Genomic DNA, 16,724 nt, shown 5'->3' on the forward strand with positions numbered 1-16,724 from the left:
AGCTGCCTCCGCAAGTCCTTTTGACTTGGCCAAGGCAAACGATGTTGGCCAACAACGAGAGACGCCCGAGCTGGCGAGGGCCGAGAAAAACCGAGGAGAGAGTTGGAAAGCGCCGAGAGAGCGCAGAGCGCGGCAGCTTTGCTGAGCATCCTGCTGGGGAAATGGTGGTGAAAGTTTCGCTGGCACTCCGAAAATCCTGCCCAAAAGGGGGTGAAAGGCAGTGCATCTGAGAACAAGCAGTTAACTTAGACAGGATATGGAAGCCAACAAGCAGTAAACTCACACAGGATATCGAAGCCAACAAGCAGTTAGCTCAGACAGGATGTGGAAGCAAGAACATATGGAAGAACACTCAAGCAGTATAACAAAGAAGTCCATAGGGTCGAAAATCAGTGCGCCTAAAGAAAGAAGCAGTTAACTGAGAAAGGATATTAAAGGGAGGACACGTTTTAGAATATTAAAAAGGGAAAAAAAGAATGAAAATAAGAGCGCGTGATATAGAAACTACTTGTAAGGATGTAAGAGCCTTTTAAAAATTATTTACATTTTAAAAAACATTTTATTCTCTTGGCATTAGCTATTAGTTTTTTTAATATTAAAAAATTTACCATTCAAGAGAGTTTGAATGGCAGTACAGTCAGTTAAAGTACATTTTCTAAATTATTTTGTTTTCTTTTAATCTGAACATGTTTGTTATTTTTGTTTACATATATACTGCTTTATGTGCTTGAAAGGATTGTATAAGAATTATTTTATATCATAAAATCGGGTTGTGTTTATGTCCTTATACTGAATGAAATGTGCTGCTTTAAAGGCTTGTATTGATAAGGTTTTTATTAGACTACTGAACAAGGTTTGCCATAAAGTTTTATTTCATGTGCAGACCTAACAGAGGCGGGAAAATCCCCGATAGAGGGCTGATTTAGATCAATGTTTGGGAAACCACCCACCAAACCCACCCCAAGGTCATGCGCTCTCGCCGCAGCACACCTGTATGAGTTGACCTCTCACCTGCCACTCGCTCTTTCTCTCTCTCTCTATGCAGGACATGCGCATTGGCCAGGACTCGCTGCGCTCTAGGACTAGGACAACTCGCAGCGGACAGCGCTGTCTGCAGAGAAAGCAACAGCTTTGTGGCCGTGAGTGGGACGCCCACCCACCCCCGAGGAGCAAGCTGCCAACCGAACAGCCACCCACCCTCCAAGCCACATCCTGGCCCATCCTGTGGCAGGCCCGGCACCTGCTGCATCTCAAAACAAAGGCCATTTATTTAGAATGGCAGCGCAAAGCGGAAGCGCCAAGAAAATAGACAACACAGCGCCACCACAAAGGGGTGGAAGTGGGTGGCAGGGGGTGGTTGCCGTGCTCCCGGTTGCCACAACAACTGACACGGACCACAACAAGGGCAGAACCAGCCCAGGAAAATTAACAAATTTATAAGCCGAAAATTAATTCAAGAGAAATACTGAAATCTTAAGGATATCCTTGAAAAAATGCAGTTGAAATATCTGCGAACATTGCTGGAGGGTCAGGTAAATATTAGAATGCAAAAATTGTAATGGAAATCTCAAGAATACCTATGAAATTACTATTCAGTTCTTTTACTTACTTAAGACCTATTTCATCATTGCCCGAAAAAAAAAAACATTAAAAGAGCTTTATTTTATATAAAATAGGGTTCTTATCGTAGCAAAGTGGTGAAAATAGTTATGTGATATTGTTATTTTCATAATTCTTCCACTATTTTCAACATATTACTCGCATAATATATTTTTCCAGGAGCAAATTCAAAGGATAGCTGGACTAGCCTGGTCCCCCAACCAGCAAAAACTGGCCATCGCCACCGCGGATCGCCATATACTACTATACGATGATGCAGGAGAACGCCGCGATAAGTTCAGCACCAAGCCAGCGAATCCTTCGAACGGAAAGAACTCCTATGTCATTCGGGGACTGGCCTTCAGTCCGGACTCGACCAAGCTGGCAGTGGGCCAGAGCGACAGCATCGTCTATGTATACAAGCTGGGGGAGTCCTGGAACGACAAGAAGGTGATTTGCAACAAGTTTCCCCAGGCCAGTGCTGTCACCGCCCTGATTTGGCTCACTTCGGGTTCCATAATCGCAGGTGAATCTAATAATTATATTAAGATACTATATATATTACTGAATATATATTTTTTTTACCAGGACTTGAGGATGGCAAGGTGCGCGCTTTGCACAGCAAGAGCAATAAATCCCAGAGTCTCTATGGCGGCGACAGCATCTGCATTTCCTTGGCTGCCAATACCAAGGGCACTGGGTTCCTGAGTGGCCACAACGATGGCACCATTATACGCTACTTCATGACGGATGAGGCCACGGAACCACTGGGCAGGGTGGTGCAGCACTCGGTGCCACCCTTTGCCTTGGCCTGGCCACAGGGCGGCTTCTGCGTGGGTGGCTGCGACCAGAGGATTGTGTTCTACGACAGCATGGTAAGGGGAAGACTTTAACTCCAACTATGAAATCAATTTCATCCCGTTTAAAGTAATCCCCTCCCGATTGAATCCAAATTTCCAATCCTATTATTATACAGTAGTAAATGGATGAAACCTCCCTTCTTCCAGGGTCGCCAGCTACGCACCTTCGATCACTCCCGGACGGAGGGCGAAAGGGAGTTCACCGTGGCCGCCTGCAGTCCCAATGGACAGGCGGTGGCCTTCGGCAGCTTCGACAGGATACGGATCTTCGCCTGGAGTCCTCGACAGGGAGCTTGGAGCGAGAGTGCCAGCAAGGAGGTGGCCTGTCTGTACACCCTGAGCAGCCTGCTCTGGCGGCGGGATGGAGCTCGCCTCGCCCTGGGCTCCGTGAGTGGAGCCGTGCTCCTCTTCGAGTCCGTCCTTCGACGCACCGTGTGGCAGGACAAGTTCGAGCTGATCTTCGTGGCGCCCAGTCAACTTCTGGTGAGATCCCTCACTGAGCCCTCGCAACAGCTCACCATCGAGTCGCAGTTGGGTCTGGAGATCGACGATGTTAGGATCATGGGCAGAGACAACTATCTGGTGGCCCGCACCGAGGAGTCGCTGATCCTTTGCGACTTGACCAGAAACCTATGCAGCGAGGTGCCCTGGACAGCCTCTGGTCACCACGAGCGATTCTACTTCGAGAACCCCACCGTTTGCCTGGTTTTCAATGTGGGCGAACTGAGTTTGGTGGAATACGGTGAGAACTCTATCCTGGGCTCGGTTCGAACGGAGTTCGTGAATCCCCACGTGATCTCCGTGCGTCTGAATGAGCGAGGAAACGGCAGGGATAACAAAAAGCTGGCCTTCCTCCTGGATGCCAAAACCATTTGCGTGGTGGATCTGGTTAGCAGGATGACCAGTGGTCAGATCAATCATGAGACCAAGATCGACTGGCTGGAACTCAGTGAGACGGCCCACAAGCTGCTCTTTCGGGACAAGAAGCTGCGTTTGATCCTGGTGGATAACTACACGGGCAAGAAGCAGACCTTGCTAAGCAACATATCCTTTGTCCAGTGGGTGCCCCAGAGCGATGTGGTGGTGGCCCAGAGCAACTCCAACCTGGCCATCTGGTACAACATCGACTTGCCCGAGCATGTGACCATGCAGAGCGTTCGCGGAGAAGCCATCGAGGTGCTCCGGGAAAATGTAAGTTACACCTAAGATGATCCTAAGCCCAATCCTTAAATATATCCTGGATATAACCTCTTTAGGGACGCACTGTGGTTCGATCGCAGGATGGACCCAGTGAGCACAATTACCAGTTGGACGAGGGCCTGGTGGAGTTTGGCACTGCGGTGAACGACAGCGACTTCGGCAGAGCCGTCCACTTTCTGGAGTCCCTGGGCGACAAGCCCGCCGCCAAGGCCATGTGGCACAACCTGGCCCTGATCTCCCTGGAGGACGGCAACCTGCGAGTGGCCCAGCGATGCTATGCTGCCCTGGGTAACGTGTCCAAGGCCTACTACCTCGCCGAGATGATCCAGCAGGCGGATGAGTTCGAGGAGACCACCGGCTCTCCAGGCATTCTTTGCCCCGAAGTTCGTGCCAAGATGGCCCTGCTCGGATCGGATTTGCGCACTGCGGAGAGGATTTATCTGGAGCAAGGGGACATTGAGGCAGCTCTGAAGATGTACCAGCAGCTGGGCATGTGGGATGAGGCAGTTTCCCTGGCGGAGAGACGGGGGTACAATAGAATCTCCGAGCTGAAGCAACAGCACATGGATTACTTGCTCAGCAGCGAGCAGCTGGAGAAGGCTGGCCAGGTGCTCGAGGAGCAGGGTGATCTGCAGCAGGCCATGTCCCTGTACCTGAAGGCCAACAAACCGGCGAGGGCTGCTCGGTTGGCGCTGAAGACCCCGCACATCCTGCAGGATGAGCAGGTGATGCTGCAAGTAACCGAGGGATTGGTGCGCTCGGAGCTCTATGAGCTGGCCGGGGACATTGCCCATCGGTTATCCCGACCAGAAGCGGCCTTGGCTCTCTACCGGAAAGGAGGAGCATATGCCAGAGCCCTGGAACTGGGACGAGTGGTGGCTCCACAGGAGGTCACATCGCTGGAGGAGGAATGGGGCGACTGGTTGGTGGGCCGCAAGCAGCTGGATGCCTCCATCAACCACTACATAGAGGCGGGAGCCACCCAAAAAGCCCTGGAGGCAGCTGTGGGCGCCAAGCAGTGGCGCAAGGCTGTCCAAATAGCCAAGGTTCTGGATGAGCCCGAGCTCATCCAGCGATATGCCGTGGATCTGGCCAAGCATCTGGCCTTCGCCGGAGATCTGGACGGAGCCGAGGATATGCTGGTGAGGGCCAATCTGCACAAGGAGGCCATCGAACTCCTGAACCGCCATGGCAAATGGGAGCGGGCCTATGTGATTGGCGAAAAGTATCTAAAGGCGGATGAACTGCGGGAGCTCTTTGTCCAACTCGCTGGAACTCTGGAGGATCAGGGAAAGTACAGAGATGCCGAAAAGGTCCTTGTGGCGGTTAATGAACCCGATCTGGCCATAGCTATGTACAAGCGAAGGGAACTCTACGACTCCATGATTCGCCTGGTGGAGCGTCATCACAAGGACCTGCTGGACAGCACCCACTTGCACCTGGCACGCCAACTGGAGTCCCGCGGGAAACTCAAGAATGCCGAGATGCACTTCGTGGCCTCCGGGGACTGGAAGTCCGCTGTGCACATGTACTGCTCCTCGGGTCGCTGGGAGGATGGCTACCGGGTGGCCAAGCAGAAGGGCACCGAGGGAGCCAGCCAGCAGGTGGCCTACATGTGGGCCAAGTCCATGCCCACGGAGAGTGCTGTGCGGCTGCTGAGCAAACTGGGTCTTCTGGACACCGCAGTGGGATTTGCCTGCGACTCCGGACAGTTTGAGTTCGCCATGGAGCTGTGCAGATTCGCTGGGAGGCCCACCGATGAGGTTCACCTGAAGATAGCCATGTCCCTGGAGGATGAGGGCAAGTTCGAGGCCGCGGAGGCGGAATTCCTGAAGGCCAACAAACCCAAGGAGGCCATCCTGATGTACCAGCATGCGGGAGATTGGCAGGCGGCCTTGAACGTGGCCGAGTCCCATCTACCCGATGCTGTGGGAGAGGTTCTCATTGGGCAGGCTTCGGCCGCCTTGGAAACCAGCAACTACAAGGACTACGAAGCTCTTCTTCTGAGAGCCCATCGTGCAGACCTCATTGTGGAGCACTACAAACAGGAATCCCTCTACGAAGATGCCCTGCGCATCGCCGAGGAGCACTATCCGGCGGCCTTGAATGATCTGAGGCGTCTCCAGGCCCAACTGCAACGTGGCCAGGCCCAGGCACAAGCTGGCGAGGACGCCGCCTCCATTTCGCGTGCCTATCTGCAGAAGGCCGCCGAGTTCGCCAAGAAGGAGCAGTTCCGCAAGGCGGCCGAGTGCCTGATGCAGATAGACTCCTCCAATGCCGAGGATGCAGCCACTTTGGAGAGGGCTCTCCTCAGAGCTGCTGAGATCTGCAATCAGTTCCTGGAGGGCACGGATGCCCAGGAGCTGGCTCAGTCACTGGGACCGAGATTGCTGGCCATTAAGCAGATTGGGCCCGCTGCTCAGCTCTATTTGGCCGCTGATCTGCCCAAGCAGGCGGTGGATGTGTTCATCAAAACGGAGCAGTGGAGCAAGGCTCGTCGGCTGGCCAAGGAGATCGACGCGGATCTGCAGCTCCTCGCCTATGTGGAGCAGCAGCAGAAGGCCAGCCTGAAGCACGAGGGCAACATCGAGCAGCTGGCGGACATCGACGTGGTGTCCGCCCTGGATCTTCTCGCGGAACAGGGTCAGTGGCAGCGTTGTCTGGAGAAGGCCAAGCAGTTGAATCCCGCCCTGCTGCAGAAGTACGTGGCCGTCTATGCTGCCCAGCTGATTAGGGAGGGCAATTGCACCACTGCCCTCGGGCTCTACTTGAGCTACGGAGCTCCTCCGATCGAGGCCCACTTCAATATCTACACCAGGATCGCCTTGGACTGCCTGGCCCTGCGGGAGGAGCAAGCGGAGGGTGGCTTGCTGTGGCGTCAGTTGAGGGACTTCCTCTCCCGCCTGCTGCAATCGCTCAAGGCAAGCCCAGAGCAGGCACAATCGCAATTCACAGTGAGCATGGAGCAGTTCCTGTTGATAGCCCACTACTATGCCACCCGAGCAGCTTGTAAGGAGGTGCAGGCACTGCAGCCGGTGGCCCTGCGCTTATCCTTGGCCCTGCTGCGTCACACGGATCTGCTGCCGGTGGACAAGGGCTTCTACGAGGCTGGGATGGATCTCCGGCAGGCAGGTCGCGAGTCCGAGGCCTTTGTGATGCTCAATCACTACCTGGACGTGTGCGAGGCCATTGAAGAGGGTTCCGGCCAGTTGGTGGACCACTCCGACCTGGCCTGCACCGATTTTCCCAGCTCCGTTCCCTTGCCGGAGGATATCCACCTGAAGAACGATCCCAATCTGCACGAGGAGGTGCGCGAATGGGTGCTCGCCGTGAGCATGGATCAACAGGTGGACCAGCAGCTGCCCACCGATGATCGTGGGCTGTACGAATCCAGCTTGGGGCCCAATGATCTGCCCTGCATGCTGAGTGGCTTTCCCGTGAGGGGTCGTCAGCCGGTGACCTTTCAGGGCTCCAGCAACCAAGTGAATCGCGATGTCTGGAGCAAGTTCTCCGTGGCCTTGAAGATGTCCCCGGGCAGTGGTATTGCCGACATTATTTCCTTCACCGAAAAGTGGCAGGGAGCAGCCAACTACGTGATGCACTAACCAGGCAGATTGAGAAGTCCGAGAATGTAAGTTGCTTGCAAATAGATGCTATAATTAAACGTCATTAGGGGTGTATTTGGATTACAGTCACGGAATTCGGGGACTTGTGTGTTTTTAGGATGCGAGTAATGGGGACAATTGCAAATAAATGTATAAACTTTAGGCTTGACTTAAAGTGGCTCCTTACGGATCAGGGCCTGGACCTATGTCTCGATCTGGTTCAATGCAGGGCGTTGAAGAGATCGCCAGCGGAGGGCAGGGGCGCCAGTCCGCCGGTCACATCCGGCAATTGGGTCAGGTCGGGCAGGTTGGAGAGGTGGTCGTGGATCTCCTTCTGCAGGCCCAACATCTTGGCCAGCTTCTTCTTGTGTTCCTGCAAAGAGACACAGGCAATTAGGCGGCGATGTTTAAACACGGTTAATGCAAATTGAATTATTATTATGTTAGCGAGCCAAAACGACAAAGGAAATTGAGAAGGTTTCGTAGGGTTTTCAATTTACAGTAGGTAAACTATGTTTAATCAGTTCTGTGATGGACAACCACCCAATTTGTACAGGGAATTTTATATAGCAACCCCAAGAGGCATGCAGTGCTTAAAACAGGGCGCGGAACGTACATCGAGACGCTGCTCCGCCTGGGAGAGAAGTTCCTTCTGCTCCACTTGAAAATCTCGCAGCATGGTGGCCAGCTTGGCGCGCTCCTCCATCTCCGCCGCCAGTCGAGCGTTGTAATCGTTCAGCAGATCCACAGCTTCGTTGACCTGTAATAAAGGTAGATAAATAAATACGATTCTTAAATGAGCAGCTGTGGTGTCCTTTTTTGAACACAGCGTTAAGTTATGTCGTAAAACCCACCTGCACGGCCAGAGCCTTGGCCTTGTCCTTATCCTCCAGCTTGCTGATGCAGCTGATCTCGGATATTTCCTGCGGCAGCTTGGCGATCCTCTCGCGCACCACCGCATCACTGGAAGCAGAGTTCTCGATGCTGGTCAGAGCCTTGATAAGCTCCTCGGGCTCTGGGGGCTCGCCCAAAGGCAAGTATGGTGGTGTGTGGCCGTTCTCCGGCTCCACAGCTACTACCTCCTCGGCCGGAGGGGCGTAAGTGGAACTGCTGCCGCTGCTGGGCTGGGCATGTTGCCGCGAACGCTTCGACTTGGAGTGGCGATCCTCGTGCTTGCGCTTCTCCCGCCGCTCGGATTTCTCCGACTTGCTGCTGGCATGATCCTTCTCCTTCTCCCGCTCCTTTTCCGGCTTTTCGCTGCTGCCATTGGACTTGCCATTGCTGCTGGAGGAGGCACTGCCAGCGGCGGCCGTTTCCCGGTGCAATCGTGACCGCCAATCGGCAATCACCTTGGGATCGTAGACGCCCCGCTCCAGCCAGATGTTGAGGATGCGCCCCAGACTGCCCAGCAGCTTGTCCGAGGCGCACTTCTCGCCAATGTGGGCGAACACCTTGCCCAGCACGTGGTTGAACTCCTTGCCGTACTCGGGGCCCTTCTTCTTGCTGTTCTGTATGACATCGTTGGCCAGGTACATGAAGGTCAGCTTCTTGGGCTCCGGCACTGTGGGGGATGGTAATTAGCACGGTATGAGATGCTGATCCTGGCCAGGACTACCCACCGTTCTCCAGCTCCCGCTGCCAGGTCTTCACAATCGCCGCACTGTGCTTGCGGTGGTGAATCAGCCACAAGGATAGCGTCTGGATGCTCTGCTGGCTGCTGTTCAGCTCCGCCAGCTTCTTGAGGAGCGCCGTCTCCGTGAAGGCCGACATGGCTGCCTGTCAGTTTCCACTGCTAGCACGGACTTTATCTTATATCTTGCCGAGTAATTGCAATTAAACTTTTTCGACCTGTGAGAAAATAAACAGCTTGGACTGGCGGTGTGACCGTTGCCGACCAGAATACCAAAACGGATGATGAAGGGTTGGTATTTTCCCGCTTGGCGGGAAATCCAATTTAGATTAATGTTTTGAAGTTTCTACTTAAAATAGGCATTCTTATTTGCACTGGCACTGTTTAAATAATTAAAAAATAACACACCCTGGCTAGTACGCAAGACACCACATCATTATTGTAATTACACGACAATTTTTTTGATCAGGATTAATAAATTGTTCAGAACCCGCGAATAGTGTAACCGTTTGCAAATGCCGACAGCGTTTAACAACCAGGGCTGGAGAGCCTAGTTGCAAACGCTAACCAACAGAGGGAGCCACTTGGGCGCCCAAATTTGAAATTCAAATAAAGAAAAAGATAAATATGTAAATCCAAAAAGCAGCAATAATAAATCAAAATTCCTTAGAAATGAATAACTCAATTGACTTGCCCAACAACAAACCACACCACAGCTGTGTCATCCATCAAGCGCCACCAGCGCCAAACGCTCTTCACACTGATAAGCCGCGAGCGCTCCACTCCGCACTCGACCATCGGCAATTCGACGATTCGACAGGTGTGCCGCCTCAGTTGGTCGCAGCAGTTGGTTGGCATCGGTCGTGCACGTAGACATCAGCTCCGGCAGGCAATTAAGTCGCCTGAAATCGAAATCGGGGCGAGCGCCTTATCGCGGGTGAAAAAAAAGAGTAATTTGTGATACCTGTCCGCCGTGTATTGGCTTGTTCGCCGAGCTACGCGCTTAAGTGGTGTTAATTTTTTATTAATTATTATCGTATTTATTACTCAACGAAAGTGAAGTGCCAAATCGGCCGCCTCAAGTGCCCGGCCATACGTGCAAAGCCCGTAAATAAATTACCCAGCCATATAGCCCTGATCCTTGCCTCTTTTCCGCCCTTCCATTCCGGCACTCTACTGCAGCTGATAATGCAAACGGACTTCGTCTGATTATATTTCGATTTCGCCTGGGAGTGCGAGTGCGGGTGAGTGTGATTTACAGACCATTAGCCATTAGCTATTACCACTCGCTATCAAGCGAACATCAGACAAATTGCTAAATTGCTGCTGTTCCTGCAGCCCAGCGAAGCCACAAATCTGAAATCCACCTACTCCTCCTCTCCCCATTTTTTTTCGGTTGCCGATAAGCGACTAGTGGCTTATTTTGCGGCTGATAAATAGCCTTGTGGCTAATTGTTTGATCCGATAATAGGTGATACCTGAGATTCCTCCAATTGCCTCCGAAAATGATCCCGCTGCAGTGCCTCTGATCCCCAAGCCCAACCCCGCCCATCCGATCTGGAGCCACCATGGACTCGTACTTCGACTCGGCCATCGAGTACAACCGCACCAACCCCATCAGCCTGGCCAGGAGCAGCGAGCAGTCGCAATCGGTGCAGAACGAGAAGAACTGGGAATGGTCGTACCTGGTGGTGAGTGGTTGCTGTTTCTGAATGGATCCATGCCCATCCATGGCTGTGACAACAAAACCTCTAGCGGGGGTGGAAAGTTTTATTCGGGCCGGGCTTTATCTTTATGTGCAGCGCCAATCTTTATAAGCCAGCACTCAAATCTCAATTAACCAGATTGCAACCGAATGCAAAGTTCCCGAACACCAAAGACCATATATTGCTGTAATGGCGAATCATGTCTCTTTATCACCCTTATCTTTACATCACTAATGAGCACCAATATAAGAAATAATTAGGCTTATAACTCCCTGATGAAATCAAACGAATTTATCTATTGCAAAACCTATGGGTTTAGGAATATATTATTATGTATTCCCAAACACTTAAATGGACTTTTTCGAGCGATAAGAAAATCCCAAAGACCCATTCGTTTGTATTCCTATTAAGGTTAATGATGACAACTATATTAGTAAAGTACCTGCACTTCTAGCTGCGCTGTTAACAAAAAACTTAATCTAAGTTCGAGAGAGGGCACTAGAGGGCACTTCACTCAGAAAAAAAAAGGTTGTTACGGCCGTAGGGAAAAATTGCTTAAATCCCAAATTCCAAAACCATGAAAATGTCTTCTCTGTTTTTGAGACTTGTTTCTTCTTGAAAAACGAAATAGATACTTCTTAGGGCTTATTTTAAAATCGTTTAATTTTGAAAAACAAATTTAAGAGCTCTTTAGTCTTGTTTTAAGATGTTTTCTTGAATAAGTGAAAATATTTGATCCTAGCATTTTTCTTTTTCCAAGTCTTCTGGAGATGTTTCATAGGGGGAAATTCTTGCTAATTTTAAGCTGTATCTCTTTAACTTCAGCTTTTCGATGCCCTACTAATCCTCCCCTACCCAATCCAATCCCCCAGAGAAAATGTCGCAACCTGGAGCTGGAGGACTCGTACGACATGTACATGCGGCGCCTGCGCGTGGGCTACCTATCCCTGTTCATCTTCATCCATGTGGCGGTGACGGTGATCCACACACTGCTCCTGCTTACCACGCCGGAGATCAGGTACGTGTACGTGGACATGGTGGCCTACATCTGCTCCGGCCTGGTCATCTGGCTGGTCCTGTCCGTCAACTTCCGCAGCGATCTGGTGAGCAAGCACAGCTGGGTGGTCTATGCCACCTCCTGGCTGGCGGTCTGCGTGATGGTCCTGATGGACATCGGGCTGAATGTGTACCATGCCACCAGCCACAATGACATCCTGAATCCGATCTACGATGCGTACACCCTGTATGCCATATACATGTTCATGCCGGTTCCCTATCTGCTGCAACCCTTCGTCCTGGGAGCGGCAGTCACCATGTGCTACATCATCAACTATAGCTTTGTGATCACCGCCAAGGAGAACAACCAGATGCACAGCATCCTGAACGAGGCCATCTACCTGAGTTGCGTCAATCTACTGGGGATTTTCTTTCGCCTGATGCGGGATATAGCGCTAAGGACGACCTTCCTGGATCGGCGACAATATGTGGAGGAGAACCTCCTGTTGCGTTATGCCAGGGACCAGGAGAGGAGTCTCTTACTGAGCATTCTGCCCGCCCAGATTGCGGACCGATTGCAGGAGGATGTGAAGAACCGCATCGAGAGATCCAAGCAACAGCACCAGCAGAGATCCCAAGTGGATCTGCGAAGGAGTGCGGACAGTCAGACTCTGAAGAGGTGGAGGCAACCAGATCACGGGTGAGTGGAGGGGTCCGGAAAAAACATTAGGGTTTTCAAATCACTAACTTGGGTATCAACAAGTAGGCGACAATAAGTCAGTTTTTAGACACAATTATAAGTATTTTCATATTCATTTCCCTAAATCTCTTTTAGTTCTTTAATGTACAGGGTTTTAAAATCATTTAAAAACCTGTCTAGAAGTATGCAGCAATTTCTTTCGGATAAGGTTTTTCACTGCATACTTTTAAGCACCACAATAATTGATATACAAATTTAATAGATTTTTTATTTCTCGTCTATTGCAGCACCCTCTTTATAGAGCCCCACGAGGACGTCACTGTTCTCTACGCAGATGTGGTCAACTACACCCACCTGACCACCACTTTGGATGTGAAAAAGTTAGTGGAGGCTCTGCATGATCTCTTCGTGCGCTTCGACAGCGCCAGCGAGGATTACAACGTGCTGAGGATCAAGTTCCTGGGCGACTGCTACTACTGTGTGGCAGGATTGGCCAGTCCCAATGCGGACCACGCCAAGTGCTGCGTGGACCTGGGCTTGAGGATGATCAAGGACATTCGCGATGTCAGGTAGGTGCAGTTTACTGCAGGTTTAATCAATTATAAAAGCCTGGCTAGTGGATTAATGTGATTAGTCACTGCTGATTAATCGTTTTTTATTTGGCCGGATGAACGCTGTGATTATTGATAGCGATTTGCGCGTAGATTAATCAAATCTAGCATAATGAAATTAAACTTTTAGCTGTGTATTTTAGAGGATATTGTTTCTTGTTTTGCTTTAAAAGCAATTAGGTGTCATGATAAACATGAGGTCACAATTATTCCCAGTACCTTAGCGAATTCGATAAGGCATAGAAATTCAAATTAATATTTTATGGTAAGGTAAATCCATAAAATGGCCCAATAAACTCTAGTGCCTTGTTCAACCTTCTTGGGGAATCCTAAAGAGTAGAGTGGTAAAAACGGAATTTCTAGAGCTATATTTGAAAATTCTAGGGATCCCATAAAATAGTTTGATATTAATAGTTCCATATTCATTAAACTTCCAGGGAGAAGCGACATCTGAACATCGACATGCGCATTGGAGTGCACTCCGGGGATGTCCTCTCCGGCGTAATTGGAGCCGCGAAGTGGCAGTTCGACATCTGGTCGAAGGACGTGGATATCGCCAACAGATTGGAGGCCACAGGAGCCACCGGAAGGGTGCACGTCAGCCAGAAGACCCTCTCCCTGCTGGACGGCGAGTACTTCTACGAGGACGGCACCGAAAAGGCTCGAGAGGATCCGGTGCTGCAGAAGCACGGCATCCGCACCTTCCTGATCAAGTCACTGCGCGTGAGTATTCGCCGGAGATCCCGCACGATCCTGCGGTCCTCGCCAGCACCATTTCATCGAACCGAAAGTTGTAGGCCCCCATGCACGACCCGCGTCGCAGGATGAGGGAGCGGCAGGCCAAGAAGCTCAGCGAGGCCAGCAAGGCCAACTTCATGCACAACTCGACGCTCCACCAGTACAACCAGGTGCGCAACCAGGCCAAGCTGGAGATGTGCCGGGAGCTGGACAAGATGCCCATCGGCAGGATACAGTGAGTTTAGGCTTTCCATGCCAGTGACCACTGCTGCAAATAGCAAGACTTATGGATACTCCCTTTCCAGACTCACCAAGGTATTCCGGCGCAGCACTCGCCTCACCCAGGACGAGATCGAGGAGGAGACCTTCCGGCGCAACATCAGCTCCTGCTGCCTGTTCTTCCGCATCCGCAACTGGGAGTTCCAGTACATGCAGGAGCCGGATGTGATGCTCAAGTACAGCATCGCCCTCTCCTGGGCCATATACATGGGTCTGCTGACCATACAGCTGCTGAGCAAGGAGTAAGTCAGTCTGAAGCCCAATAAGAGAGATAATCTTAGCGAAAGAAATCCCCCCAGTGCCCGCTATCACTACTGGTACATAGATGGCACCACGATCGTCCTGCTCACCATGCTGCTGATCATATCCTGGTACAAGAAACTCTGGATCATGTACATGTCCGATGCGGATGTGACCTCCCCGAATGGCAGGCTAAGTGGATTCCTCTTCCGGCTTTCGGATGAGATGCAGCGCAATGTGGTCATCCGCATAGTCATGTACTTCCTGATCATTTTCTCCTACTGCGCGGTGGCCATCATGCAGGTGGTAGGCTGCAGCCGCGATGAGGATTACGGGGATCTGGAGCCCAGCTACGACGAGCGGGTGCAGTGCTTCCATCCCTGGGTGGGCAGAGCCCCATAAGTTGGTGACGTACACCTCCATTACATTGTCCGATTTCTCTGCAGATCCTCACCAACTGCATGACCCTGGTGATTGGCATGTCCTTTCTGTTCACAAGGATACCCTTCATCATCAAGTCCTGCTTCTCCGCCTTGATTATGATTGTCTATGCGGTGCTGGTGGTCTTCGAATTCAACTTTATCTACGCCAGCAGTCCCTCTACCAATGTCAACTTCAATGCCAAGTATTCGCACATTCTCCTGATGATCATCACCTTTGGCATATTCCATCTGATGGAGCGGCAGACGGAGTTCATTGCCAAGGTGGACTACAAGTAAGTATGGCAAATCTTGGGTTTTGCGAAGAAGTGTTCTCATAACTATTATTTAACAGCTGGAAAAGGCAACTACTTAAGAAGCAGGAGGACGCCCTGATCACCAATGATACCATTAAAGTGCTGCTGACCAATATTTTGCCCACGCACGTCGGTAGGTTGCCCTCCAATCCACTGCTCAAAGTACCTAAAATACTTTACCATAGTAATCTAAACTTGAATACCTCTTCAGCCGACTTTTATCTGTCCAACCAACTCCAAAACGAGCTCTACTACGAGGAGTACGACAATGTGGCTGTAATGTTTGCCTCCATTAAGAACTTCGACACCGACAAGATAGGCCTGCGAGTGCTCAACGAGATTATCTGCGACTTTGACGATGTGGTGAGTAGTCTGCCAAAATGCCCAGTGAATCCCCTTCAGATATTGAATGCCTAACTTTAGTCACTGAGCTACTACAGCATGGCAATCTTATCGAAACGTAGTAGAAGGAAGTGCTCTATATCCACGCGAGTTCTATTAGATAGTAGTTACCCTTTATCTGGAGTCTCTCAAGATAAATGGTGCTTATTTTCCATCAAAGGGTGCGAAGACTACTTTTAAATATAACTGAAATAATGGTACTTTTGTATAGTACTATCAATGAATAAATTATTTTTATTAAATTAAAGATAAAATACATAAGATTGATATTTAAAAGCAGAGTTATTTCCTTGAAAACCGTACCTCTTTGAACTTATAACATGATAGAAAATGGATTCTATATAATAACCCTTAGGATTGTCTTAAGTTTGAACTAATAAGTATATTTTTCTTCCTCAGCTAAACAAGTACTCGCAATGCCTGCGCGTGGAGAAGATCAAGGTGGCCAACTGGACGTACATGGCGGCCTGCGGCCTGGACGTGTCTCGCTCGGAGCAGGTGAACGCCCCCCAGATGAAGTTCCGCAACGTGTCGCTGATGCCCAATGGAAGGAGGAGTCGCTACGATGGAGCGCGCGCCTCCAATACGGACGGGGTTCAGCGGGTTCCCTATGGGAATGGCAGCAACATAGCCCTGGACCTCGACCTGGAGCGGGGTCAGTACGAGGGCAATGTGATCACGAGTAGTGGACCCCGGATCAGCACCACCCAAAATGGGAGCAGCAGCAACGAGGTGGTGCGGGTGATGGCCGAGTTCGCCCTGGATCTGATGAGGACCATGAGGCGCTTCAATACGGAGAACATGCAAACGGAGTACGAGGGCAGCACGGACTACGGCATGCTGAGGATCGGCATCTCGCACGGCAGGGCCATGGCCGGGGTGGTGGGCAACTCGAAGCCACACTACGACATCTGGGGCAATCCCGTGAACATGGCCTCGCGCATGGACTCCACCGGCGTGCCCGGCCAGATCCAGGTCACCGAGAACACGGCCCTCAAGCTGCGCGAGTTCAACATCCAGTGCAACTACAGGGGCATGACCTTCGTCAAGGGGCGCGGCAACATACCCACCTACATCATCGGCACCGACAGCGAATACCAGTTCCTGCCGCACCGCCCATCGCCCGCGGCAAACAAAGAAGACTAGCTGAATTTACCAGAGATTAGTTCTAAGGCAACCCCGTGTATATAACTACCATAGGCTTAAGATTTTCACTTATCTGTATTTTGTAGTTGTACCCGTGCCAGCTTATAATTTAAATCAATATTGCACAATTAATATTATTAAACTTATAGTTTAATTTTCAAATTTCAAATTTTTGTGGCATATTTTTTGGCAGTAAGCACTTTATACTGTTAGTGTGACCAGATTTAAATATTCAACCTACAAGTTGAAAGCAAAGCAAGCCCAAAAGTAAGCTAC

General features: G+C 50.7%; 3 protein-coding genes across 4 annotated transcripts; 2 read left to right on the forward strand and 1 right to left on the reverse strand.

The window, feature by feature from the left end:
* Nucleotides 1-1,401: 1,401 nt before the first annotated feature.
* Nucleotides 1,402-7,298, forward strand: LOC108035569 (intraflagellar transport protein 172 homolog). The gene is made up of 5 exons (XM_017111238.3): nt 1,402-1,532; nt 1,780-2,125; nt 2,188-2,474; nt 2,607-3,650; nt 3,716-7,298. Exons 1-5 carry the CDS (start codon nt 1,494-1,496, stop codon nt 7,262-7,264), a joined length of 5,265 nt encoding a protein of 1,754 aa, XP_016966727.1. The 5' UTR covers nt 1,402-1,493; the 3' UTR covers nt 7,265-7,298.
* Nucleotides 7,292-9,171, reverse strand: LOC108035570 (regulation of nuclear pre-mRNA domain-containing protein 1A). Its single transcript, XM_017111239.3, has 4 exons — nt 8,884-9,171; nt 8,119-8,825; nt 7,881-8,024; nt 7,292-7,637 (listed from the first exon to the last, which is right to left on the reverse strand). Exons 1-4 carry the CDS (start codon nt 9,032-9,034, stop codon nt 7,485-7,487), a joined length of 1,155 nt encoding a protein of 384 aa, XP_016966728.1. The 5' UTR covers nt 9,035-9,171; the 3' UTR covers nt 7,292-7,484.
* Nucleotides 9,172-9,741: 570 nt separating this feature from the next.
* LOC108035620 (adenylyl cyclase X E) lies at nt 9,742-16,583 on the forward strand. Of its 2 annotated transcripts, XM_017111309.3 has the most exons (12): nt 9,742-10,138; nt 10,366-10,585; nt 11,473-12,296; nt 12,584-12,865; nt 13,345-13,630; nt 13,705-13,880; nt 13,951-14,166; nt 14,224-14,548; nt 14,611-14,879; nt 14,939-15,033; nt 15,112-15,263; nt 15,702-16,583. In XM_017111309.3, exons 2-12 carry the CDS (start codon nt 10,463-10,465, stop codon nt 16,446-16,448), a joined length of 3,495 nt encoding a protein of 1,164 aa, XP_016966798.1. In that variant the 5' UTR covers nt 9,742-10,138; nt 10,366-10,462; the 3' UTR covers nt 16,449-16,583. The 2 variants fall into 2 exon arrangements, with proteins under 2 accessions (XP_016966798.1, XP_043951341.1); XM_044095406.2 differs by lacking the exons at nt 13,951-14,166; nt 14,224-14,548; nt 14,611-14,879; ... (1 more) ...; nt 15,112-15,263; nt 15,702-16,583 and having other exon boundaries at nt 13,699-13,796.
* Nucleotides 16,584-16,724: the final 141 nt, after the last annotated feature.

This window comes from Drosophila biarmipes, chromosome 3L (assembly GCF_025231255.1).
Source record: "Drosophila biarmipes strain raj3 chromosome 3L, RU_DBia_V1.1, whole genome shotgun sequence".
In the NCBI taxonomy this organism is placed as follows: domain Eukaryota; kingdom Metazoa; phylum Arthropoda; class Insecta; order Diptera; family Drosophilidae; genus Drosophila; species Drosophila biarmipes.